Raw genomic sequence first — 27,154 nt, forward strand, 5'->3', positions numbered from 1 at the left:
TCTTTGCATTTTTCTGCCTCCTTGTTATGGGTTATAATTCCCTGACCAACTTAACTGTCAGAAATAGCACCTCATTTGTGTTTATCTACTAAACATAACTTAGTATATTATTTCCAGAATTATCCTGTAGTATTTAACATACTGTGAATTAGTTACTGACAATTAACACCTGTTTAACTTAGCTTCTATTTTGAAAAAAAGTTGTTCATAATCATTTTTAGGGTACTACCCTGGAAATTACTTTAAAAGGATTACTAAAAGGATTTATGGTATTTTGTAACTGGGAAACAATCGTCAGTAAAGGAGTTTCACACAGATTTATCCAGAGTTACTTGCAGTACTTAATTAGATCTTCTCCATTAAAGTTGTATGACTCATCATTAGGTCTTAGTCAGCTTGGAACATCATTGACTCTCATTTTACATATTTATTGCTTGAGGGGCAATAAGTGTTATTGCAATATATTTGACCTATGAAGATCCATATTCTTCTTCAGTTTCTTGGGAGTTCCAGTGGACTAGTTTACTTACAATCAGTATAGTCTACTTTCAGTGCCAGGACAAGAGGTTATGCTAGTTGCCCAGATGAGTTGGGTTTGCTTTTTACTGCTTCACCGTGGATACAAGAAATATTATCAAACATTATCCTGTGTAGGAGGGAAAAACATGACAGCAGCTTCCTTGATCATCTCCAGGAAAAGTTGTATCATGTTTTTCAGGTACTACTGCTATGAGTTGTAATTGCTACAAGCCAAATTTCTTTTACATTTTTATCCCTTGGTGAAAGGTTGTAGTATTCCAAGTCCTGTTCTTGGTAGACAGACCATCTTTCTTGTCACTACCACTTGCGTAAGAAGGGAGAGGCACTACTGGAGTTTCTAATAAAGGTTTATATGGCAGTGTATAACAAAGCTCCCATTTGTTTTCTGAATCCTCTTGTTTTCACTTCACTCTCTTTTCAATCTGTTACTCCTGAGATCCTGCTTTTCCAACCTGCTGTTTTTGCCAGATAAATGGCATTACCTTGACTCCTCCAAACAATGTAGCAAGGAATTACTGAGATCAGGGACATTTTTAGTTTAGCTCCTTGTTTTGCTCTGTTTCCTCTTTATAATTCCCCTCTGAATGCTCTTGTTTATTTTTATAGTTTAGGCTTGTGCTATTATCAAGAGCCGTTCTCCCATCTGTACCCCCTTGCCATTTAACTTCTATATTTAATTAAGAAAGGGAAAACACACAATCCTACTGGTCATTAAGCGTTGCATCCAGTGCAGACAAAGTTCTCCCTAGTTTCAGCTATACATATAGTCCAACTGGTGGTCTAATTTGCTGAATCCAACTAGGGACAACTTCCAGGAGGAATGGCTGCTTGAGAAGTAAATTCTTCCTGAGAAGCTGAATATTCCTCCTTCTGCCCACCAGAACCCCAGAGGTGGATTACTGCAGCTGTGGGGGGAGTTTATAGCACTGAATGACTCTTTCTCTTGTGCTGCCAAGTCCTCCCAGGACCAGCACTTGCACTTCATCTTTTGGTGGCAACATCTGAGTCAGGCAACAGCAGGATTTCCCCTCTCCACCTCTCCTCAGCATCATCTGCAACCTCAGGGCTGAGCATGTGTCCTATCCCTCTGCTTCTCTGACACCAACATCTCCATGACTGGTGCTGCCACGAGGGAAGGTACTGGTGGAGGAAGGTGACTAATGCTGCTAAGGAAAGGTAGTGGGAGACAAACCAGTTAACTGTGCAGAAAGGTGTTGGTAATTTGCTTGAATGGGGATAGAGCTGGGAAGCCACAGACTGCCACCCCCACTCAAGTTTCCCACTGCCTAGGTACCTCTTACAGGCATTCAGCACACCCTCCTTTTCTCTGTCACCTATTCAGATGCCACTGTATGTGATGAGTATTGCATGTGCATGACATTCATCTCTGTAAAATTCAGCCTTTAGCATTTAGTTCTTCTCACTAGCAAAAATACAACACATGCACATTGGGACTGATTGTTCAAAGTTTTGACTAATTCTCTTGAAAGATGGAGTCAAGCACAATGGGAACCTTGGACATTCATGTTATTAGATTGTTATATCTATACACATATCATTAAGAGAAAAAGTTCTTACAAAGATATAAGGAATTTAAGGAATCCTACAAAGATGTAGGAAACTATCCTGCATCACCAGCTAGATGATTAGGTTCTACGTCCAAAAGTCACGGAAGCTTGCACCTCAGGCTTCAGTGTTGGGTGGACTCTTTTTTAAGGTCCAAGATAGACTGCCTAGTCAAAAGCATTGTGGGAATCCAAAGTTGAGAACAGGGACAGGAGCTGGCTAGAAACATTTGTCTGGTACGTAGTCTGAACCACATGCCACGCTAGGCAGGCTCTTATTCCCTACGAAATCTACAGTTGGGAAATGCTTTGACAAGTCATAGAATAAGCCAAAAATGTGGGTGTTTGCCACAAACACTGGTAAAATAAAGCTCCAATTCCTGCTCTGAGTGATCCAAGTGTTCACCTTTACTGTGGAGCTATCTTGGCCCCTCGGCCTCCATTTATATTGTCCATATGGAGCATAACCTGTCCTAAAGTACCCTCTAGCCTAGATATCCTCTGGGTGGGTGCTAAATTCCCATGGTGGGAGCTATTTATCTCTCCAGATGGGAACAAACTAAGATGTATGCAGTTTGGACACCAGGGAAGTGAGCTGGACACCAGGGAAGTGAGCTGTAAAGCCTACTATAAAAAAGTAAAGCTGATAACATAGACATATTCTTAAATCTATTTTCGGCAAACAGAAGCAAAAAGCCTCCATTTTATCCTGATGTGACATAGCAACAAATGGCATGTCTATGTCATAGCATAAATGTAACATCAAATGGCAACAAAGCAAATGCTGTGAGCTGGTTTCTCAGCATTTTTCTGTAAAGGTGAAATCCATTTCTGAGCAGAGAGGCAGCATATATCCGTGCTGCCTGTGCATCACTTGTGAGTCACTAAAATAGCTAGAATGGTACCAGAGGTTTTTTTTCTAGCTTCTGAAGGATGGGAATTTTCACCTCTAATGTGTGTGAGAAAAGAACTAAGACAAGAATTTAAATAAAGTTGGACAAAAGTTTGTAAATTCTATTTATGAAGTATTTTATTAATGTGAATTCTCTTTCACTAGAAACACATTGTGAATAAAGTTGTTTCCATTTCTCTCTGTGGTCTTTGGGAAGCTGGTAAGAACAGTGCTTTTTTCCCCGCTGAAAAAAGGAGAAAAAAAAAATGAAAAACACAAGCACGATCTTTTATCTGTTTTTTATTAACTCAACATTGTCTCCTACAAATACGATTTGTCATTCACCAGAAAATTTGAAATGTAGACTTAAGTTACACATAAGTATAAAAAGCATAGAACAGCACACACTGTACCACTGTTTAGACCAGAAAACATTGTCCCACCCATAAGGGCGTATACAGGCTCAGCACCATCACTCTTTCTACCTCGGGGATTCAGTCTTCAAAGCTGCAGATGTTTCTGCTTCTTTCCCCTCAGCTTTTGAAGCCCTGCAGGCTTTCCCCTGGTTTTTCTCACCCAGGTCTGGAACGTGAACCAGGGAGCCGCAGGGCAATTCCATTCTGATTCACCACAGGTTATAAAACCTTGGATTCCTACTGGCTCTTGAGAAATGTTTTCCTCCTTCTCTTAGTATTTATATACAATATATGAAGGGATACTGCGTCTTTGATTTAGACATATCTCTTGCCTCATACTTAAACAATAACTTGAAAAATATTTTACAAAGAAAAAGAACATTGTTCATCTGAATGTCATTCATTATTATATTGCTATATTTTATACCCTATTATTAATATATACAAAATTTCTTAATTGCCTTTTACAGATGCATGGAAGCATATAATATAACAGTTTTAAAGTATCCCATATTTAGATTTTTTTTCTTGGCTCATGTCAATCTCTTTAATAAACTATGGTTGTTTGGAGAATATAGGAAGTATTTGGAATGTTGTTTTAAAGTTTAATAATAACTGGTAGCATTGTCCATTTGCGGCCTGAATGGTTGGAGCACCTGTCAGGGCAATCTGGGAGAGATAGCAGCATCATAAGACTCAAACAATCGTGGAAGGCTGTTAATGTGCAGTGTCGACGGGTGCCACGTTTGGGTCTTTATTTGGGGCTTTTCTTTTCTTCGACTGCGTTTTGTTTTTGTTTTCCCTCTGTTCTCGGTTTTGTCTTCGGGCTGCTCGTCCTTTGTTTTCCTGTTTTGTTTCCTTACTTTCTTCGTTATTGGACTTTTTTCTTTTCTCCTCCCTATTTTTTTTCCCTGCAATAGAAATGGTGGCATGTTAGAAGATGTTGCTCAGGCTGTTGAAATGTCTGACTGTCTTGCTTTGCTGCAGCCTGTAAAACCTACCCTGGATTAACACCTCCTGTTAGAAACCAAACACTAGTGCCAGTGTTTGGTAGTGTCCAACTCTTCATCAGACTGCAAAATATGACCACTGGACTAGCACCTTGTCAGTCTGACTCTAAGCAAATAGTTCAGTTCTCTCTGGGCAGTGTGGGTGTTTTAGAGCGGGTATAAATACCTCGCACACTAATTGCCTCTCTCCCACAGCCAGCTCATGTACTCTACCAAAACCCAACTGATTTGGCGATTTCTGTAGCCTAAACCTGATAGATTTAACTATCAACTGCTCTAACTTTAACTTGGGCTAGGAACCAGAGCAAATAGGGTGAGAGTATGGGAAGAAATTAGCCCTCTTGTTACTCTTCTATCATTGCTGCTGCTCAGCATCTAATTCTTTTAAAATCCCCCCTTCCTTCTCTTAACCCCCACCCCACCCATTTCCCTGAGGATTTGGGGCACTGCACATTAATTCCACAACAAGGGCCAATGCCAGCACAGGTGGAGTTGGCCCCAGGTTTTCATCAAAATAAAAAGTTGTGTTCCAATCTCAAGTCAAGTTCTAAAACCATCATTACAAAACTAGATATTTAAACTTTTTTGTTGCCTTATGTAGTTCTTAGAGCAGGATATAGAGGCTATTGTTACTGTTTTGGACCTCTCCAGTAAAGCTTCTTGTCCCTTCAAAACGTTAAAACTTTGCATATTGGCTGTGGATGGTATTTGTAAAGTGCATTCATGCTTCCATTTTTTCCATTTACATTAGAAACAGATGCAGATATGATATATTGACTCAAACGTATATATGCCCAAACTTAAAACAAATTTGACTTTTTCTTTGTGGAACCTGTTCATCTACTGAGCTGTACGGCTGAAATTCTCCTTTGTACAGAAGAGTCCCAGTGAAGTCTTTAAAAGCAACTTTGATTGAGGCTTACATCATATCAGTGTCACACTGACCTGTAGTGTGCATAATGCCTCCCTAAATGGAGAGGTTTCTGGGCAAGCATCTGGCCAAACTCTTGTTTTATGATATCATGGTAACATCACTACTGAAAAGAAACTATCCTTGTTTATTACAGGAAAAGTACTTTTTGCTGATAAATACCAGCAGAAATAATCCCATCTTTCCTGGACTGTTGGGTGACAATAAATTTTGGTGTTTTGGGGTGCTGAATACAGGGAGTTATGGTCATTCCAAAGTCAAAATCAGAGCTGGGAGTTTTTGAAACTTGATGGGCTTTGTGGGAGTAGGTAACAAGGGGAGTAGGGGCAGGGGCAGTGGCTTTGCTCCAGAAGAACAGAGTAGGTCAGACAGAGAGAGAAGGTGAAGAAAGGGAGGAAAGCAAGGAGTAAGACTAAGAAATGAGGATATGCCGTATGCTCTTGCTATGTAGTTCTGTGGCTTATTTTACAACTTCTCCATTCCTCACCATCTCTGCCTGAGAATGCAGAGCAGGGTACAGTTTAGATACACTCATTAAGTAAAGCTGGGACAACACATGACTTCCTCATATGTTGCTTCTGAGACATGTAGTAAAGTTTGAAATGTAACGTTATTTGGGTGATCACCATCCAGGTATTCCAGGTTTGACATTATTCACTTGGTGATTGGCCAAAATCCTTCGGCTGTGACTTCTCAGCCACAATACTTTGAGTATGTTGGAAAGATACTTAATGGTTTCCCTTATCTGCCAGCATTGGGATGTAGCTTGAACAGTATTCTTGTGTGCCTCTTTCTGCTCATATCCTTGCTCTCTTCTTCCCTGATGTTTGTTCCTGAATATAAATAAATAAATATGTATGTGTGTATATATATATATATATATATATATATATATATATATATGTCTTTTTTTTTCTTCCCAACACTTGCTAAACCTCTCTTCTGAAGAGCACATTGAAGTACAGTCCAGAAGTGGTGGGATTTCAATGGAACCATGACTATCTGTAAAATGGTAAGTGGTAAATGCGACATAGGCTGTTACAAGTTTCTGTTTGAACTACTCTGCATCTGAAGAAGAAGAAAAGGCAAGGAAAGGATTAAAGATGAAACTGATCAAAGGAGTAAACATGATGCAATAATGAAACTTAGAAGAAAATATTCTCAAGAAATTTCAATTTCTCCTATGAAGAATTTTGTTGTTAGGTAGGAAACCCCTCTGTGCTTGTGTATGTAACATTATATGTATACATATGTATATAAAATGCCTTTTCATGTGGCTATATTATATTAAAATACACCCCCCCCCCTTTAAAAATTTGGAAATTCTTTTAGAATTCAATTATCTGTTTAGAATGACTCTCAAGTTATAAAGAAATTCTGATGGGAAAAATAATGAGAGGGGACGGGGCGTCCATCTCCACCTACCAGTGTGAAAATGCGGGGCAGAGCTCATAAAAGACACGCTTATGAAAAGAAAAGAAAAGAAAAAAAAAATCCTTAGGTAAAGTAGGGAAAGCTCGTTTTTTCCCCAAGCGTTAGTCTCCCATTCGGAGCTGAGCGGTACTTTTGACCCGCTTTACACCCGCCTTTCGCTCGGGTGGAAGCCGCCTGGCTTCCCAAGCTGCGGTCACCCCTGCCGGGGGTCCCTGGGGCGGGGGGCGCCGCCGCCGCCCGCCGCCGCCCGCGCGGGGGCGCCGCCGCCGCGGAGACCGTGCGCGGGGCGGAGAGGCGCGGCGAGCGGTTTCCCGTCGGGAGCAGATCCGCCGCCTGCAAGGCAGGGCCGAAACGAACAGCGCAGCGTGCACGGAGGAGGCTTCCTGCTCCCCGGGCTTGCATTATTTCGGGGGGTTTAGCAGAGAGTGCTTTCAGTCCAATTCCTTTCCTCCACATTTGCCGTACGGTTAGATTTCCCTTTTTTAAATTAATTAATTTTTTTTTTTTAAATTTTACGCCACGTATACGATGAACTTCTTTTAGTATGCCAGGAAGAGGAGGTAAAGAAGGCACTGCGTTGTGCCGCAGCACAGGAATATCACTACTTCCTGGTGGGTTACAGAAGTCTCCTTTAGCGATGCATTAGTACAACATAGCTTATTTCTTCTTATGACTATAATAAACCTCTTTAAAACTTAAAAATAACAAGGATAAATCCTTGTAAATAGGAGCTAGTCAAACATCATCCAAGAGAATGTTTTGCTGATGAAAATGCAGATTTATCAGATTCAAATAGTTCCATGGAGTAATTATTTGGAGTTAAAATAGATTTTATTTCAGAACAGAAAATTCTTGCAGGCAATGGTACTAGAAGATTTAGTCTATAGGCATTATCCAGTCAATTTTCTTGTAGATAGGGGATACTTTACTGCTTGTAAGAATAACAGCTTTTTATATTGAACAAAATCTACAGACAAGCAATAATTTTGAGAAGTGTAGTAGTTCAAATTGAATTCAGATGGTGAAAATAATTCAGAGGGCAATATAATTACACGTCAGATCAATTTAAAGGTGCTGAGATCTTGTTAACCTAATTTATAGCCCGTGGTGTAAGAAATCCCTGTGTTTGCATTTATGTAATCCATGTTTGAATGCATCTTTATATATGTAAACCAGAGTGTTTTAGAGAACCTTTTGCATTGTCATGTCAGATGTGGCTCCCACTACCCATACAGCCATATTTTGTGGGGCAGGAGGAGGAAAGGGTTGTCATGGGAGAATTTGATGTTTAAACAGTATCATGTGAGAGTTACACACTGAAAAAATCATAATTGACATGAATTAGCCACTGCACATTCTAAAATTCATCTATTTTAGGCATTGTCAGTTAGTCCCACCCTATTATATTTGACTATAATGACTACAGGCAACTCAGAGCAGCATATCTATTCACTTTTGCCTTCCATGTGCACCTAAACCCTTAATCACGGTAGAAAGCCATAGGATCTGATTGTGCAAACTGCTTTGCTTTGGTGGGGGCTGTCACATGATGGGTCTGACAGAAGCCCGCCAGGGGTGAGAATTTGGCCTCAGGCATTTGGAATGGTTGTATTTCTGCTGGAGAGATCATTCCCATGAAGAAGTTTGCTTTGGGAGAGCAGAAGGGGCAAGAGGAGTCACGAGAAGTTTCAAGAGAAGTGCTTCTGCCAGGATTGCAGGCACCTACGTAATAGGCCTCTATCTCGAAGGGTCTGGGCCTTTCTACTGTGTATGTCACCACGGACCACAAAATCCTCCCCACTACACTGTAATAAACTGAAGACCTATAATAAAAGACCACAAGCCACAGCTGTAATGTGCCATAGTGTTCTTTCACACTCCTCACAGCCTCAGCTGACCCCTGAGAGCTTTCACTACTGCTGGGACGCTGTCAGCACCAGGGCATAGAGGAGGTCGTGAGGTGTGTGGACAAAACATGGCGGCTAAATGCCACCACTCTATGTTCCCACTTCTTTGCACCTTCACTCTCCATCCCTTTTTAGAGGCTTCTGTTAGTCTTCTTAGAGTTGCTGCCCCTTCCTCATGATGCTGCCTGGAGAACAACAGCATGATGACCTAGAAAAAGCTGTGCCAAGTGAAGATACCAGCAAGAAGGACATACCACAGACTCCAAAGCCACTTACTACTGCTCTGTCTATAATCCAATCATATCATATTATTCAAATGGGTAGATAACCTTCATTTCCAAGAAACATGACTCTTTTTTTTTTCTGGAACACAAGGAATAACATGTACTCACACAGTTTGGGAAGATAACAAGCCTTAGGACCCCCAACAGCCCAGTGACACAAAGGACATCATCCTTTCATTCACAAGCCATTAGCCACTGATTCATATGATATGGCTTTTTGAAGTTTCAGTGGCAAAGCTTTCTTATCAGTGAGCATTGTTTTCCTAGTTATGGTAGCCCCATTTTATTATCACTAGATTTGCAGGTGAATGGAATGATGAAGGTCAACAATTTCGGAATTTCCCAGGTGCTACATGACTCAGTGCCTTTCCTGTCCTTATTTATCCATCCTGAGGGTGCACCAGCTGCTGAAGTAGATTTGGGTAACAATTTTAAAGGAGCCAAAGGGTGTTTAAGGAGCATTTAAGTTGTCTAAACATAGGTTCTGCTGCTGTTGAGATACATGTTGACAGTCTATCTAGCCTCCATATACCAGTTCAGATGGGCACAAGTCTTAAGGCTTGTGTCATATCCACAGTCCTGTGTGATACCTGCCTTAGATACCTCATGACTTCTCAAATGGTACAGACAGCTATGGTTAAACAATCACATTAGGGCCTTAGTGACTAACTCGTGTTTATAGTCCATATCTCTTGTTGAAAATAGAAATATTTCCATAGATGCAGGCTCTAGGTGATGTAAGAGCTGAAGCTTATTGTCTTTCCATGAGATCTGGGGTTCTTGAACTTCATTTGCCTCTGAAAATAGAATATGTGCTCCTAAACTGCATTCATTTGAAAAATGTTGCTTCTTATTTATATGGTGTGTGCTTGCTTGCTGAGGCAGGCATGTTAGGGGGAAATGAGAAAATTTTGTCTAAATACAGTGAAAGATCAGGCTTACACAATAGCCATTTACTACAAAAAGCGACAAACTAGGGTCGAAGCAAGACTGAGCAGATTAAGTGATTAAGTGAGCCAAGGTGATGTCAGAATTTGTTGCTATTACAGATAAAATGTTGTATCCTGATATGCGTATGGGAAGTAAGAAGGGATCATTTCTTCCAGAGACTGCTTGGGAAATGGCACTACTATACTCCTGAGCCCATGAGCAAGGTGTGTGATGAGTCCCTGGCTTCACTGTCCTATGATGACCTCTTTGCAATAAGAATGAGTTGGATCTCTCTTTCCTGTACCATGTGTCTTCATACATTGCCAGTGCTTGAAAATACAAGACTATCCTCTGGTCAAAGAAGCAGCTAGAGGAAGAAGATTTCTATAATGAGTTCTGTTTGCTGTTTGCACAGACATTTACTGCTGTCTGTGCAAAATAGAGCCGTGGGATTTATTTCCTTGTGCACTTGACTGCTGGGACTAAGGGAATTTGTTATCAGCCTTGTTTTAATCAGGACTAGTGTTGCACTAACAATAGCAATTTTATAATTACATGGAAGTTTTGATCTTATAAGAATGCACAGCTTATAAAATCTAAAGCCAGTTTCCAAAGAGAGAAAAGTGGTGACTATTTAACAGAGCATAAAACCAGTTCACGTTGTGTAGGACAGGAAGTGACATACACCATGCTGGAATTTAGGGAGGTGGTGTTTACTCTCAGACCTTTATGCTGAGTCTGTTTTGAGATTATTATTGATGACATTTGAATGGGATTTGAGTTTTACATCTCTTCTAAAAGACAGGAAAAGGTAGATGTGAGTTCAGATCCATTGTATAACTTTCTTTTAAGACTAGCAGAATCAGATGACAATACTAATGTTTCATAGAGGTAGTGGTGATTAGGTACCAAAAAACCTTGCCCTGTGGTTATAGCTTCAGAATATTAGCATAAATCTATAATAGCTTGTTCTCCCTTCAGACATCAGTATTCCGAGTCCTCCCATTAGGCCAGATTGCAGTCATAAATATAGCCCTTTTTAGAGACTTAATTCAGCTGGTGCAGGCTTTTGAGCAAACCAGAAATAAAAATGGGATGCTGCATTATGTCAGAGCTGCATGTTTAGTCTGCCTCTCTAGAAATAATCAAGAAAAGTTATACATGATAAGAGACAGATGCTGGTGCCTCAGCAGACATTTGAACTCTTTCTAGTACAATAGTATAAAGGAGAAAGTCCCAAAGAAACTTGGTTCTTTAGCATTAGCAAATTTGTACTCAGAGTGTTTTGAAGGGAGGGATAAACAAGAAAAGCCCTTTTCTTTGGCTTTACTTAAACTAATTGCATTAGCATAACCTGTACATTTTGAAGATATTAATATTGTCCAAATGTTTGGATGCATCCATAAACAGACAATAGAGAATGCTTTTTTTTTTTTTTTTTGAGTGTAGCTTGGTTCTGGCCTGTGCTACATCTTTAGCACTGATTCTGAAGTGGAATAGCTAATGTTGGTTACTTTTACATTTGGACTGAATTGGCAGTTCCTGTCTCAGTACTGGATCTTCATTTGGTGTTAGTCTTCCATGTGTGTGCATTTGTGAGTACATTTATGTGTGCGTTTTTATGCATGCACAGGCACACCAATATAACTTTGCAACTCAGAGACTCAGGTAAACCGTAGCAGTGTTGGGTTGGACGCCTGAAAAGGGCAGTTGTCTTTCTGTCATCTGGTAGCTTTCCATCACCTTTTCTGCTCTAGATGTAAATAAGGAGCAGTGTCTGGGTGCAGTAGCCCATGGAGCACCGTTATTAATGTATGAGGCAAAATCTCCATGCTGTGAACACTGCAAGTCTGTTCCCAACATGACCCCTCTGCAGACAGGACCAAGAATGGGCAATGCAGAATTGGCTGGACCGGCACTTACTGCCTGAAGCAGTGCTAAGTTTTGTTTATGAGGAAACCAAGGTGAATGGCAGGAAGTTGAGAGGAGGCAAGGGGGCAAATCCCACTTTCGTATGTAGCTGAGAGCTCAGAAGTGTTTTTAGGACCTAGAGTCTAAAAACACTCCTAACTGTCTGCACTAGGACATTACAAGAGGACTGTTGTAAGGACTATTCCTGCCATCTATAATGTTAAATTCTTAGGAAGGTCTCTGGCACAGCTCTGGCTTGGACTAGTCTCAAACATGTTTGAGAGTTAGCATGGGCCAGGAACGATTCTCGAGAGGCTCTCTGAATGTGGCCACTTTGTTTTGGAAACAAAGTTTAAAGTATGTATGTGGCCTGACCATGTTAATTGGCATCAGGGCCAGAGAACTTGGGAATTTGGCAGTGTTTCATTTACTAGTATAGATAATGGCCTTTGATTCAACTCAGGGCCCTTTTCTTATGTCTCTTTAAGTTTCTTGGTGTTCCAGAAAGGTGCAGAAGGAAGATGGAGAAGGCAACAGGATACAACTGCCCCTCCCCCCCTTTGCATGGTTCACTTATCCCATCTCTTCTAAACTAAGATTGTTTGCTTTCCCACATGGAGTGATACGTGTGCTGACAGGTGGATGGAAGTCCATGCACATTGCACAGGTAATCCAGTCCAATCTGACTGATTGATGAGCTAGTTGTCAGTAACTAATGTACATGGAGAAGGCAGCCCCTGATGGATCCACTCTGCAAAATCATCAACCCAGAACCAGGGTGTTATTATTTACATTTGTCAGAGGCCACATTCTGCCCTCGATTGTACTTGCTCAAACACAGTGAGGTTGCTGAGGCTGGTCTCCAGTGTAAATGAAGGAAGAATTTGCTCCCAAGGATGCTTTTCAAAATAAAATGTTGAAAAGCAACCATTTCTTTCTATTTCACCCCTCCAAAACATATATATACTCTATCAGTTTGCCAAAGCATTGCTCCTCCCCTCTCTAGGAATTACCAGTATTTCCCAATACATTTTCATCCTGAGTGGAGTAATAGGTCAGGTTTCAAAATGTCCTACAGAACAGGGACTCATCTTAAAAAAAGAGGACCTGAAGTTTTGAAAAGAATGATGTGACATTTCACTTGGGCCATCTCCCTGTGTTTCTGAAGAGGTTCCCTCACCTACTCAGAGGATACCTGACAGTTCACCTGGTAGACAGCAACTTAGGGGACCACTAGGACTTATGGGCTGCCTCTGAAAAAAAATCTCATGATCTTTCTATGCCAAACTGATTGAGAGGTTATCCCTAGGAAGCTCTGGGAACTCAGGTGACCAAGATCTTGTGAAAAGAATCTCTGGGCATTCACACTCTTGAGCCCTTCTCAGCCTGCCAGTAGAATTGCCAGGGTCCCACCCAACAGACAAGCTGGAATAAAACTAGTCAGAAACCTAACACAAAGGCAAAGTTGTTTCACAACCTATCTCCTTTCCACTGGACTTCATAGAAATCAGCATGTTTCTGGGAAATGTGATGACTTTGATAATTTGGTATTTTTACTTCTTTTGGAAAATTCAGCTCTATAAAATAAGAAAACCAAAGATTTCTAAGAAGAGGTCATGGAGGACATGCATTAAAAAAAAATCAAAAAAATGAAAGAGCCTGGATAAAATTTACACAATTTCTATCTGTGATTCATTTTCAATTGAGGATGTACAGGCAATGTTAAAAGTTTACTCTTTTAAAATCCTTCTGGGAATGATCTGCAAGTCTAGAGCTGTTTGTAGTAACATTGGCTTTGCACAGTGAAATTACCAGTTGACTTTATGAGTAGTCTGAAGTGGAATGTGAAGAATGAGTATTCCGTGTGACAGTGCAACTCTTGAGTCCATTTTACTCAATATACTTTCAAAACTGACTACCACCTTACCATTTAGATCTGACATGAGCAAGGTTAGATGGCCCAAAGATTAGATGAGATGCAGCCCCCCACTGCAATGAGAAAGCAGCCTTTCATGACCTAGAGCACCAGGACGCACTAAGTCTATAACCCCTTGGCCACTCCACCAGTAGATCTGCCATGTGTCTTCTACACAGTTCCTACCAACAGTGTATAATGGCTACCCAGCAGAACTTTTATTTTTTTGCTTGGTGCTTGGTGGAGTCCTAACTGTGCTACAGTAATCCCAATAAGACGATAATAATTCCAGGCTTTCCTCTTCTAAGCATGCCCGTTGGGTATGCCCAGCAAATATTGTGGGGTTGGTGACAGGAGCTGAATTCTAGGGCTGCAAAAATGTTTGAGGAAACCCAAAGCAAAAGTCAAGTGAGTGACATTTGCCATATTACAATGTGTAAAAAGAAGTCAGGACTTCTCCAGCCTCTGAAAACTGGGATTCTGGGGACCAGCAGCTGCTCTTTCTACCCCCCTCATGTTGCCACCTGAGGAAGCCCACTGTACATTAGTCAAATACTGTTACATGGCTCTTTTTAAAACAAGGTAACTAACCAACCAATTTCCTCCCTACTCCAAGCACTTTCAGACTAGTCACAACCCCCCTCCACCACCACCACACACGCACACTCACTGTTTCTTCAAATCTGAATCTCACCTGCTTTTGCTAGGGACTTCTTAGACACTTTTTTTTATAACATCTGAGACCAGCTCTGTTGCACCAAACCAATAAACTAAAACCAGTGAAGAATTGCAAGGGTCTGTTGTGTCATGCTGGGGAACACTTTATAGGCTGTCATACAGAAGTTTAGACACCCCGGGGTAAGAAAACAGCAGACAATTGGTGCACACATACTGTAGTAAGATACTAAAAGGAGCAAGATGTTCTGTCCAAAGAATGCAAAAGGAAACAAACCCCCTACCCCAACCACAAACTCTAAAAAGCAACCTACAATGCACTTTTCATGCACTTCCTTGGTATCTATATTACAGAAAGTTAATTTGTCTACTCTGAAAGTGTGAGTTGCTTTCAAATAGGAAACAGAGATTGTATCAGCTTTAAACATGAATATGCACCATGGTGTTGAGAGGGATGCTGTATTAACATAGAGACTCTTTTACGTTAGTATAGGCCCCAATCTCCACCTCCATATTACAGGGAGATTTCAGGACTGAGGAATGCATCAGATATTTAAAAGACTTATTCATCATAACTTTAGTTTGATTTAAGAGCACTGGAGAAAAAAATCCAACAACATAAAATGAATTGCGGATGGAAAAGTGATCATTGGTCTCAGTGGTGGATTTTTTTTTTTCTAGTGGTGCTTTGTAATAAAGTCTTTATATAACTTCCCCAGCTTCCATATCTGTAAAATGGAGATAACATTTCCTTAACTTTGAGAAATGCTCTGGGATCTACAGATGAAAAGCATTATTGGTGCAAATCAAAGCCATTGAAGTGAACAGAAGGACTCCTGTAGTCTTTGGTTAACATTTTAAGGAACCAACCATCATGCTTCAGTGGAATAGAGAGCTCAGGGTGCCTCTTTGTAGGCCCTGTTCTCTTGCTCATCCTTAAAGGTAGCAGTGACTGGCTCACCCACTGGTATTCTCTCCCACCACCCACATCCGTACAAGGAATAAAGTCAGTTCCTCTGGATTTAGCTAAATCCTTTTGGTTTAGCAATTCACATTTCTACTTAGGCAATAAACATCTGTTGTCTGCCATTCATTAATATTAATTATAAATGGTCACTAGCTCATGGGATCCAAGTCCACCAGCTGAGATTTTTCCAACACTGACCTTGTTAGGGTTTGTATAAAAAGTGTTCAGAAGGGTCCTTCTAAGCTTGAAGCCAGCAATAAGTGCAATTTGCAGAGTACAGCATTTGGATTATGAACTTAGAACAAGGGCAGTCAGAAAGGGTGATGGAGAGTGGGGGCAGGGAGCAAGGGGAAGAATATAGAGCCTGAAACAGTGTTCCTTTAAGTGTTTAAATGTTTTAGACCTTTCTGTAGGCTAATGACAGGGAGAAGCATTGTCCATAATGACACTGGGTCATCCATTAAACATTACTGTAAATGAAAGGTTGCGTGAATTAAAGGTTGTTCATCTCATGTTTCAGGAATGTAGCTGTGTTTCATGTCTGAAGCCTGTTTTCCTTTTAAATAGAGTTCTTCAGATGACAAATGGGAGAGAGAATTTCAGAAAGCAAATGGGTAGAAGTAAATACATGCTTAAGAACAAAGCAGAGATATAACTGTAGTTGTAAATCTTTATACTGGGGCTACCGTTTGCCATAGATATTGAGGAGGATTAGATTAGAATTGAGTTTCACTACTGGGGTCATCTGGAAACTAAAAATCAGTAGAAGAAAAATTCATAGTTGACTGTTAAATTCTAGCCTTAATATCACCTGTGTATGTTTCACTCATGGATCACTGGTTCATTTTTTTGCTACCATTTGGTGTATAACGGAACTAAACATCAACATTTTAAGAAATATTTTTTTGAATTTTGCATCACATTCATGGATGCTGAATTTTTAAATAATAAGTGTTTATTATGTTTTTTCCCTTTAATTTCTTGCCACTGTAAAATTGTTTCAACAAAAATTAATGAATAATAATATTTATTTGTAGCAGTTCTTAAAATTAGATCTTTTTTTTTTCAAGTCTAAGCATGTAGCAATATGCCCTTAATGGTCCACATCTTCATCTACTCTTAAAATATATATAGCTTTAATGGCAGAATGGTGGTAATTTATATCTCTGGTGAATTTGTATGACAACCTCTCTGAAAATTTTTGTAAAAAAATCGGGCCCTATACTCATTCTGTGATAATGACTGAAAGCAGATGAAGGCAAAGCATGAAGAATATGGCAGACATTTCAGCAATGCAGTGTGCCTTAACTGGACAAACTGGAAGGCAAGTTGGTTTCAATTCATTGATTCAAGCCCAAATAAAACTCTGAGCTTCATAAAGACAGCAGGAAGCTTTATACTGATGTCTGTGGACAGAAATACTTGGATCTGTGCTCTGTAGCTGTGCAGTATGCTGTCTCTCTGGGGAAGTCTTACAGAAAGCAATAGGCATGGAAGAACTTTATGGAAATTTTGTAGCAATTTTAGAAATATGGGGTAGCTTATCAAAGCATTATCTAGACCATTACTGTACTCCAAAGCAGGACTACTATACTCACACTGTCTCCGATAGATGTTTGTCTAACCTCCTAAAAAATCTTCCATGATGAAGATTCCCACAACCTCTCTCCTTGTCTTTATGATCTCTGATAATAACATTGGTTGTTATCATCTTGTTGGAAACATTCTGAAGCTCCTTTAGACCTTTATAATGAAAAGTTATGGCAGCAAGTATTTTCTTTTTCAGAGGTATGAGGCTGGAAGAGAATTGGGGGGTGGCAGCCCAAGCATACTAAAGGTTACCTCAGGTATCCCAGCTGGCAGGGGTGTGTGCTGAGAGAAGACAAGGAGACTAGAGATGCAGAAACCTGGGTGGGGAAAAGCAAACAGAGCTGCTTGGGTGGGGAAGAACAGACAAATATCCAGTAAGATGAGGAGAAACAGCAGCTAGAAAGTGCTTCTTTGTTTCCACTTTGTTATAGAGGAATGCTGAAAATCCATCTTTAAAGTTAGATCCAAAGTACTCTAAAAGTCAATGTGACTTCAGTGGGTCTTGGATCAGGCCCTTTAAAAGAATGGCAGCTAATACAATAGTGAATGAGTGCCATTGCTGGCCACGATTTACAGAGTTATAACAGCATTGCTATACATGGAAGTGTTCTACAACCCAGGATTTAACTGATTAAACAGTACTGTATGTGTCACTATTAGGCTTGAAACATCCACTGCTTGATTTACTCTGTAGCTCACATAGCCCAAATGTTTTGCATTCTTGGACTAAATTTGATAGATGTGCTAGCAAACTTCTCTTGCGTTTGTTCTTCTTTCCAGGACACACAGGCCAAAATGGTAAGGGTTTTAGCTCTCCAGATGGAAAGAGCCAGGTGAGTCCTGATGTTAGGCTAGCCACTTCTCTTCATCTTTCCACTGTGGTAATACAGCCCAAGGAAGAGAAAATAGCTTGCTGTGGTCTTCTGGAAAGTCAAAAGAGAGAAGTTGACAAGGTATCTTGCCATGGCAATCAGCTTGGAAGAGGTTAATTTTTTCTTCCAACTGTGACCAATTTTCCTCTCAGAAAGAGCTCCATTACTTGCTAAAAGTTAGAATAGAGACTTTGGAAATGTCAGCTGGGAGAAGTGGTAGAAAGGTCAGTGTGGAGAAAAAGATAGATAAATGAAGAAGGTACAAGCAGACCAAGGAAGTGATATAGAATAGGAGAGAATGATACTCTGCTATTTCACACATGGTCTCTGCTCTGCATCTGAGAGGAGAGAGTAGCCATGGTTATGCATTTTCCTCTCCCTGAAACACAGCAAAGTGATGGCACTGAAGGTAAAGGTGCCATGGTTTACTAAGGTACACTTGTACTGCAAAGGCGACCAAGCAAACCCCTGCGCGTCTGCACTGTGTAACTGTTAGTTCATTCTGGTGCTCTGCTTAGATTGCAACAACTATCTCTGTTTCCCCAGAGAAATTTGCCTCAGAAAGAATAGCCCCAAGTAGCTGGGTTGTGAGTCAGCTGGTGCACCATGGCCTTGTGATCAAGGATTGGACCTTTGCTTGATTTTCTTTAGCAGTATAGCACAGTATAGACATAGCTGTGGAATTCATATTCTAAATCTGGGGCTGCTCCTCTCAATCATTAAACACTTTTATTTGGAAAGGGTGAAATCAGAAAGGTGTTAGAAATTTCATATTGACTGGGTACATGATGGGGCTTGCAGAAGGGTGGAGGAAGAGGGAGAGAGGTTTGTTTGTGCTCTTGTTTTTCCTGCAGAGCTCGGACATCTAAAAGATAGTCAACTAGCCAGTTCTGGAGCACAGGGAGGTACCAGAAGTGAAGATCAGAAAGAGAAATTTTCAATCCATGATTTTCAGTCCCTAATTTCAATCCCATGTTTGGTTTAGTGGTGTGGGGAGAGCAGCTCTCATATGTGGTCCACATTTAAATCAAATAATGCAGTAAGCTTTTTCTAATTCACTTCCCTTTCAGGAGCAATTGACCACACACTTCTTTCTAAACTTTAAAACGATTGCCGTTTCCATTAATATGAGGTTGATGTTGTTTACCCTCAGTGTGTCCAGAACATTTTTTAGAATGTGTTCCAGAAGATCTCAGGGCAGCTGAGTGACCTCCCATCTGCTCCCAGGCCTCCCAGGGAGGAGAAAGGATGGGAAAAGAGGGGAGCTGGCAGCAGCAGAGGTGAATATCTCCAGAGAAGTACAGAGACAAAGTCATCCCAGCATCGTGCTAGGCTAAAACCTTCTGTATGTATGAAGACCTGACAGGTCGGTACGCAGCTACAGCTATTTTCAACCTGCTTTTTTGTTAAGGTGTGTCTTATTCAGAAACTACAACATAGACATGTTACACATGTGCACAGCTGAACACGCTATATGTGCAGAGGCACACAGCGTATGTGTGTCACCTGCTGGCACAATGTGTATGTGCCTGTCAGAAGTGTGAAAGATGATGAGAATTTAGTGTTGACACCGACAACCAAACAAAACATACCTGTAGCAAAACACAGTTTTACCATATGGTTCAGACTTTAATCTCTCAGTGTACAACCAGGAACCTAATAAGCCTTTCAAAAGTTCCTAACTATGATTAGATTTTGAAAAGCTGTATGTATTTATCTGCATCCTTAGGCTTTGAATACCTTTAAAGGTTGGACTGAATGGCTGACAGTTTTAAAAGTAGTTTTTTCCTACCTCTTCAGATTTTGATTTCTAGAACCAGTACATCCTTTGTTATGAACTATGTTGGGTTCACAAATTGCTCTGACTCATATTGGTCTGCTTTTTCCCCTCTTAAACCTTTCCACCCAGATCTCTTCTCTAGATTGCGCCTCTTCCTCCAGGCCAGTGGGAGCTGATAGCGCTGTGTGATCTGTGCCCTGCCAGTGCCTGAGCTATTCCCAAGGAGCCATTTTAGTTGATTTTGCTAATAGTGGATTCTTAAGTCTCAACAGCACTACTCTTGGAGGCTAGAAATGTGTTAAAGTTAAAGAGTCAAAACCCCTACAAGGGAAGGAAATGAGAGGTCCTCTTGGCAGAAACAAATAGATAATAAACAGCTAAACTCTTTGCAAGACAGATTCCTCAATTATAGTAGCTCGGATTCACAAAGGCCAGAGTTATGACCCATTGGCGTATGCAGTATGTAAACATAAAGATGCAGTAATTAGCTTCATGTTCATTTTGAAGCTTCTGGAGTTCTATGACCCACCATGGAGTAAGGTCATTAACCATAACCACACTAGTGACCTTCACACAGAGCACCCCTTCTCTCACAGTTAAACTGGAGAGTTGTGCACTGTGATGTCTCTCTGGTTCATGAGTTCCAGTCCTTGTTTTAAATGCCACAGTACATTAGGGAAAGGATGTAACTTTTGAAATGAGCTGTGATTGAGCTATTTCCCTTTCCCATGTACCTATGCTTAGGACTTAAATATTGGTAAGTGAAAACACTCAGTCCCCAAAATACCCAAAATTTCCTCCAATTCTTTCTTTCCTTTTTTTTTTTTTTTTCCTTTTTGAATCAGAAAAAATCACTTAAAATAGTACATTGGGGAATTATAGGCCTAGTTTGGTCTTCCATTGCTCTGGGAATATACTTTTATCATTAGTGTGTGGAGTGGATAGTGATGGCCTACTTACAGCCTGTTCTGTAAAGGATGATTCACCTCTGAATAAGCAGGTGTCCAGCCATTACTAGATATTCATTAACAAACTCAACAAAGCAGTGCTCTCATCCTGATTTTGCCAACATCTAATGGAATGAGAATTGGGAACGAGTATTTTTCACCTCTACTTTTCATTTTGCTTTGGCTGGCCCCGTGTCTTCCCTGGAACATACTTGTAATGTTTACAGAATCAGCCTGAGTAAACAGTGGTTTAGCTTTTGCAGTGCTATGAAGTGTTACTCTGCAGATGAGGGGAATACACCATTTAATTCTAAAACATACAAAAAGTTAGCGAGTGAAAGTCCACACCACTTTCTCAAGGCTGTCCTTAATAGTCATTGGAAAGAAGCAGGCACTTTCAAGAGGCAAATCATTTTGCCCTTCTTAGAATCTGGCTTACAGTGACATGAATCCCCCATCGTAGGCGCAGCTTGCCACCATTAACATGACCCTTCAAGAACTTGCTTAGACATAAACAACTAATTTTTAGCTGTCTGACTTAAGTGCACCTATGCTCTTGCCAAGCCTACAGAGGCTGAGTGAAAATTCCCAGCTACTCATGCCTTGTCTGAATTCTTAGATAGCAAAACCCTCTCACTCTGTGAAAAGCGCATATACATCTTTATTTTGAATGACAGAGAAAAGATCCTGATGGAGCACTTGGGAGCTTGTTTTAACACAGTCCAAAGACTTTCAAAGGTCAAAATGTGTGACAGCAGAGCTCTACAAAGTGCACAAGTAATTATTCCAAAGACCCGACAGCCCAGCATTTGTAGGAAGAAATGATTATTACTACATGAATAAATGTGTTGTTATGGGACGTAACTTATGTAAGTCTTAAGTAGCTATACAGCTTTTTATGTTGTAAAGATCACAGAACCTTGATTTTATGTGTTATGATTCAAAACCTGTTCAAAGATGTGGTGAAACTCCCACTGATTACAAATGGCATCTTTCACTACTATAAATGAATTCCTAATCTTATCAAATGCAAGTTTTCCCATAAAGATCAGCAATGCCTGAACTTCCACATATATCTTTAAAATGTAATACAACTTCTATATCTATTCTCTTCTTTTCTTTTAAAGTTTTGTTTTTCTTTCTCTGTTCTACTTAGGACAGCCTAATTGAATATTAAAGAAATCAGTGCACCCAAACAGAAGATCAACTGCAGAACCTTTTCTTCATGAGAAATGCTAAAGGAGAACTCAGTTAAGACTCAAAAGCCCTCTGTGCTCCATTAATACATATGTCTGTATGGCATCAGAATGAGTTTAATTAGGGTGGGTTACAGAGTGAGTTTAAGTTATGTGAGTTCAATTAGTTTATTGCTTAATATTTTAATCTTGTTAGTATTAAGTTACATTGTTTTCAGCTAAAGTAACATCCTGATGAATGGCTCAGGATTTTGAGCTCGGTGATGGTTTTGGAAATCTAATGAAACCCTAACAGGACCCCTTCAACACACTGTAGCCAACTGAAGACATTTTCAGGCATGATCTGATTAATATGTTGGAAGCATTATGTGCACATATACCAATAAGGGGTAGAGGAACTAGTTCAAAGAAACAACAGAGCTGGCCTGAATTTTGGCCTTCCTAGCTATTCAAATCAAACCTGAGTTTTCATATTTGTATGAGCGCCTGGCAGGCTAGAAGCTTAGCTTTTATAGTTCTCCAAGATATATACACTTTGCTCATTAAAACCGCGTAATACCAAATCCTGCTCCTTTGGTTCCCTCGTCTCTGCCAAACTGTATCTGGAATGCAGTTCCCCATCTCAAAGACATGGTGTTCTCTCTTACTCATACAGCCTACTACAGTAAGATATCTGTAGTCTCCTTACAGCACAACCCACCAACAGACAAGCTGCTTGCCTGCAGACCAGCTGCGGTCTCTTCTACTGTTTAAAATCACTCTTGAAAATTTGGGGTAAAATTGTCCCTCTTCCTTTCATTATTGTATTCTGCTTTCAGACTGTATAAACTGATAATCACTATACTCACAGTGAAAAAAATATGTGCACTTGTATAACATTCTGATAACTTTTCATGTCTAATGCTTGACTTTTTGCTCCTTAGTAAAAGGAACTTTCTTTGGTCTGCATTTGCACAGAACTCAGCACAATCAGCACTGGATCTCTCCCTAGAACATCTAAATACAACCGACATACAAATGAATAAATATATAAGCAAGAAAAAATTGAAATATATTGCTAGCTGGTTTATAGCAATGCAATTATTTAGCCAAGGTTGTTTATTAGCTTGCATAATATCCAGCTTTTTAAGACATGTTCATTATTTGTAACTGGTCTTTTGGTGAGCACTTTCAGTCTCTTCCAACTGATCAGAAAATTCTCTCTGAAAGCATTTAAAACTGACTGCTCTTGGGGGGAAAGAGGTTACCAGGCTTGAACAGGAAAGTCATATTGTAAAGTTCTCTTCCATTTGGATGCAGTCTTGGCAGAATTGCTCATGCATAAAAAGAAGCAATTCCTTTCCCACAAATACTTTTCTTTGCAATTTTGTTATCTGTCTTTTGGTCAGCAAAAGTCAATCTCATATCTATTTGTAGACAGCAGCCCAAAGAGACATACGCTTGGCCAGAGCATGTTTGAGGCAAATAAATAAATGTTATTTTGTAATTTGCAATGTCTGCCATGCTTTGCAAGTTATGCCTTTGCAGTGCATCAAAAGATGCATTTGCTGTTTGTAGACTTAGCTACAGCAAACAGTTATCTGTCAAGGTATGACTAGCAGTGAAAGGTAGGAACTGAGAAGATGCTAAGTGCAGAAAGCTGAAAATAATAGTACACTCTACTGAAGATACAAAACAGAAAGTATAATGGAGAGAAAGGAAGAATAAGAAACTAGAATTTAAAATCATATAGTCTTAGATCAGTTCCTTGAAAGGAACTGATCATCATGGGTTTAAAAGAGAAGAATTATGAAATAAATTATAGTGAGATTTGGAGAGGACTAAATTACAAAAGTAGTATGTATGTGAAACACATGTAAATTGCTACATCAGATCACATTGGAATTGACTGATTTACTGCTAGAATGAGTAAAAGGAACCTTTCTAGGCTAGTAGGGTTATCTGTAATCTAAATATTCCCATTTGCTTGCATTCATCCTAAGAAAGCCTAGCCCCTTTACACATTAAAATTCCCATTTTATATCCAGTGAGGGGAAAGGAAAGGAGCTGTAATAGATCTTGCCAGCCTCAATGACACACTAGCAGATAGAAACAAAAACAGCTCTTCATTTTTTTAATCTCATTTTGCACAGCCATTCCAGAAACATGTATTTCAATATGTGAGGTAGCGGAACCTAACAGACTGACATCTTGTCTCTAATTTCAGTTTCTAGAGCAAAATCATTGAGGCATCTATGACAAACATCATACTCCATCATTGTGTGGTCTTTGCTGTGCTAGCTGAACTAGCTATCTATCTCTTCATGGCCACAGAGAAAAGATTAACAACGTTGTTGATATTGACTGCTAAGTCTACCACTACATTTCAGGTTGGAAGCTAATAATGGAATAATAATAATGGGATAATATAATGGAAGCTAAATTCCAGAGCAATGTTTGAGTTGCAAGGTAGAGTCATACAATACCAGGTGGCATTTTCCAAATTTTTTTAACAGTAAATACAAAGATATTTACTTTCTTTCCCTTCCAAAGATGTTTTTGTTGGTTTCCCCTCTTCCTCTCACTGACTAAACACAGTTCTCTATAACAGCAAAGCCTCTCTTGGCTTCTCATGCATTTACTCTGTTGTTCAATGGGGAACACAAGTGCCTGTCTGTGTAATGAGGGGTGGTGGGGAAGCTAAGTTGCCTGCAGATTAAGCTGGAAAGCTTCATTTTCCCTTTGCAGTAAGAACAGAATGAAAATTTTTAGTTTAATTCTCAGTTTGCAGGCTTGTGACACCATAATCCATCGCTTAAGTTTACTTTAACCTCATATTTTATGTGTAAATTTCCTGTTTTATTAAGGATTAGCTTTTTTTAAAAAAAAAAGAAAATCTCCCTATAAACATGTACAAAAGTGGATGGCTTTCATGTTTGTGACTACTATTACAGGAGATTGTATAGGGGGTGGATTTTAGAATATTTAAGATAAACCCCAAATTGCTTTATTTTCACAAACATACACATACAAATCCCAAGGTATAGACAATATTGGAACATATGCATCTGTCTGCATTGGTTTCAAATGAATTGTCCACTCAGTCTAAAAAGGCCAGAATATAGCCCATAACATGCCCAAAAGGAAGAAAAAAACTTTATGCACTTTCCAGGAAAATAAAAAAGAAAGAAAAAAGATTTATTGCTTAAGTAAAGGACTTTTTTGTACTGTGCAATATTTTTTGAATATGAGCCATCTTATTTATGGCTCAGATCCCATAAATAAGAATTGACAGTAAAATGCATGAGGAGTTTCTTTTAAAGTACTTACTAGACATGAACAGCAGACACTTCTCAAAGAGAAATGTGTTGTCCAATTTGAAGAGGCTGCCAAATTGCCGTAAGCAAACACACAACATCATCAACCAGAGAAAAAAAGTTTTCACCGTTCCGAAATTAAAGTTTAGTCTTAAATTCTCAGCTCTTGGAAAATTAACTATGATGTAAAGAAGAGGACTCTTTTCCCCCAGTTACAGTGGACTAACTAAACTGTGTTTTGAGCTGTGTATCTGTAGGAGCAGAACTGAGAATCCTCATGGACATTTTGGACCTTCAGTCTAAGCGCAAGGGAATCCATTAAAACATTACCTTGACTGCTGCCCTGAGCCAGGGAGCTACATGGACACACTGCTGTACCTCTTCAAGGCAATAATCAACACAAGGAGGGTCAGCCAAGCTTGGGAAAGTGAAATCTTCCCCGTAGATTTGTGCAGATCAGGGGATCTAGCCAGTCCCTGAGTGAGGAGGAGGGACGTGTAGCTCTCGTTTGTAAGATCCTCCTTGTAATATGTCCCTTCTCATGAGGTAGGTCCTTAGAGAACAAGTCAACCTTCAAAAAGGTTACAAGCTCCAAAACCCTTTAACATTTCTATCAGCAATCAATAACAACTGTAGTGACTGTTTACCTAATGAAGCAGTAAGTGACTGATGCCGCTCATGCTGGCTCGCACATATTCAAGGGGCAGCTGGTCTGCCTACTCCTCTAGTGGGGAATTATCCTCAAAAGGTGTGAAACCCTGCTCTGCCAGGGAGGCAGAGGCGAAATGGGAGGGAAGGGCATCAACACTCCTATACCAATCAGAGTAATTGTGCTAGGGTACAGCAAGTAACTTCCCTGCTACAAGAAGCAGAAAAAATGAACAATGGAACAACAGTCTCTGCTGAGTGAAATTTATATAAATTATTATTTTACAGGCTTTGGAGGCATCTCCCATTTTAACAGGGAAGACCAATCTTTAGGTCCTGTGAGTCTGACAACTGGCTTGTATAGATGGGTTGTGACCCTAGGTGGCAATCCTGCTGGGGCTCTTGCTTTTTAGGCAAGCTAAGTGGCATTTCCCATGGCTGCCATGCAGTATCATAGCCTTTCTCTTGTGCTAGGATTCCATAAATTATATGCAGATGACAGGATCAGGCCAAGCTGTTCAATTACAGCAAGTACAAAGAGCTTCAGAGTGGGAGAGAGGCCACAGTGCTGCAATTGCAAGAATTATGGGCTTAGGGCTCTCCTCGAGGAGAGCATGAAATAAGAATTGTTTTGCAGGACTCCCATAGTTGAAACACGAAACTTGATAGGTCTGCCTTATATCCGACAAACAACTCACAATATAACATTTTTTATGATGGATCATTTTGTTCTGAGCTCCGTATGCAACCCTTCATCTTGGCAGCTCTGTCAATAAACCAAGAGAGAATGCACCTTCCCATCCAGCCCACCCTATCCTCTCTAGATCACACAAAGCACATTTTTTGAGCAGTGTTAGGTCTTTATTTACTCCAGGCAAGGGCACAGTTCTCTCCAGCCCCAAAAACACCACGTCAATGGAGTTTGGGTGAAGCCAGCAATGGAGGCCTGAGAATTCAGATGTGAGTTATTAAACAAGAACAATACCAATCTCATATTATGATGATGATAATGTGGTACCTTTTCCTTCCTTCTGACATCTCTTTCTCTGTACAATACATTTTCTGCTCTCGCTTGTAGCTGGGCAAGGATTGCCCCTTGCTGACGGATGTTGTACGATCTCTCTGACCCTTACTTCATTTCCTCTTTTGAAACCACAAGTTTTTCCTTTCTTTGTGCAAGGGCTCCATGGACTCCACTCACTAGCTTCACAGTGCACTGCAATAAACATAGGACAAGCTGAGCCTGGCCAATATCGTTTTGTATAAACAATGCATATGGTACATTCATTTCATTCTACATTAGCCAAAAGGTGGCAAAAGTGAAGGGAATTAATAAGAATTTGTAGCAGTGAATTGAGAGAATTTGTCCTGCTTAGGATATACTGCATAAAATGTCAAATAATTGTTTCAGGTACTATTTCTTTCTATCTGTACTGTTTTCTTAATTC

General features: G+C 40.0%; 1 protein-coding gene across 1 annotated transcript in view; it reads right to left on the minus strand.

Moving 5' to 3' along the window:
- Positions 1–3,849: 3,849 nt before the first annotated feature.
- Positions 3,850–27,154, minus strand: part of RSPO3 (R-spondin 3) — a 63,326-nt gene continuing 40,021 nt past the window's right edge. Inside the window, exons 5-6 of the mRNA XM_062572577.1 lie at positions 26,725–26,922; positions 3,850–4,324 (exon numbers count right to left, since the gene is read on the minus strand). Coding sequence (XP_062428561.1) covers positions 4,131–4,324; positions 26,725–26,922 — 392 coding nt within the window. The 3' untranslated portion in view covers positions 3,850–4,130. The remainder of the gene's footprint in view (positions 4,325–26,724; positions 26,923–27,154) is intronic.

The sequence above is a fragment of the Rhea pennata genome, chromosome 3 (assembly GCF_028389875.1).
Source record: "Rhea pennata isolate bPtePen1 chromosome 3, bPtePen1.pri, whole genome shotgun sequence".
Classification (NCBI taxonomy): Eukaryota; Metazoa; Chordata; class Aves; order Rheiformes; family Rheidae; genus Rhea; species Rhea pennata.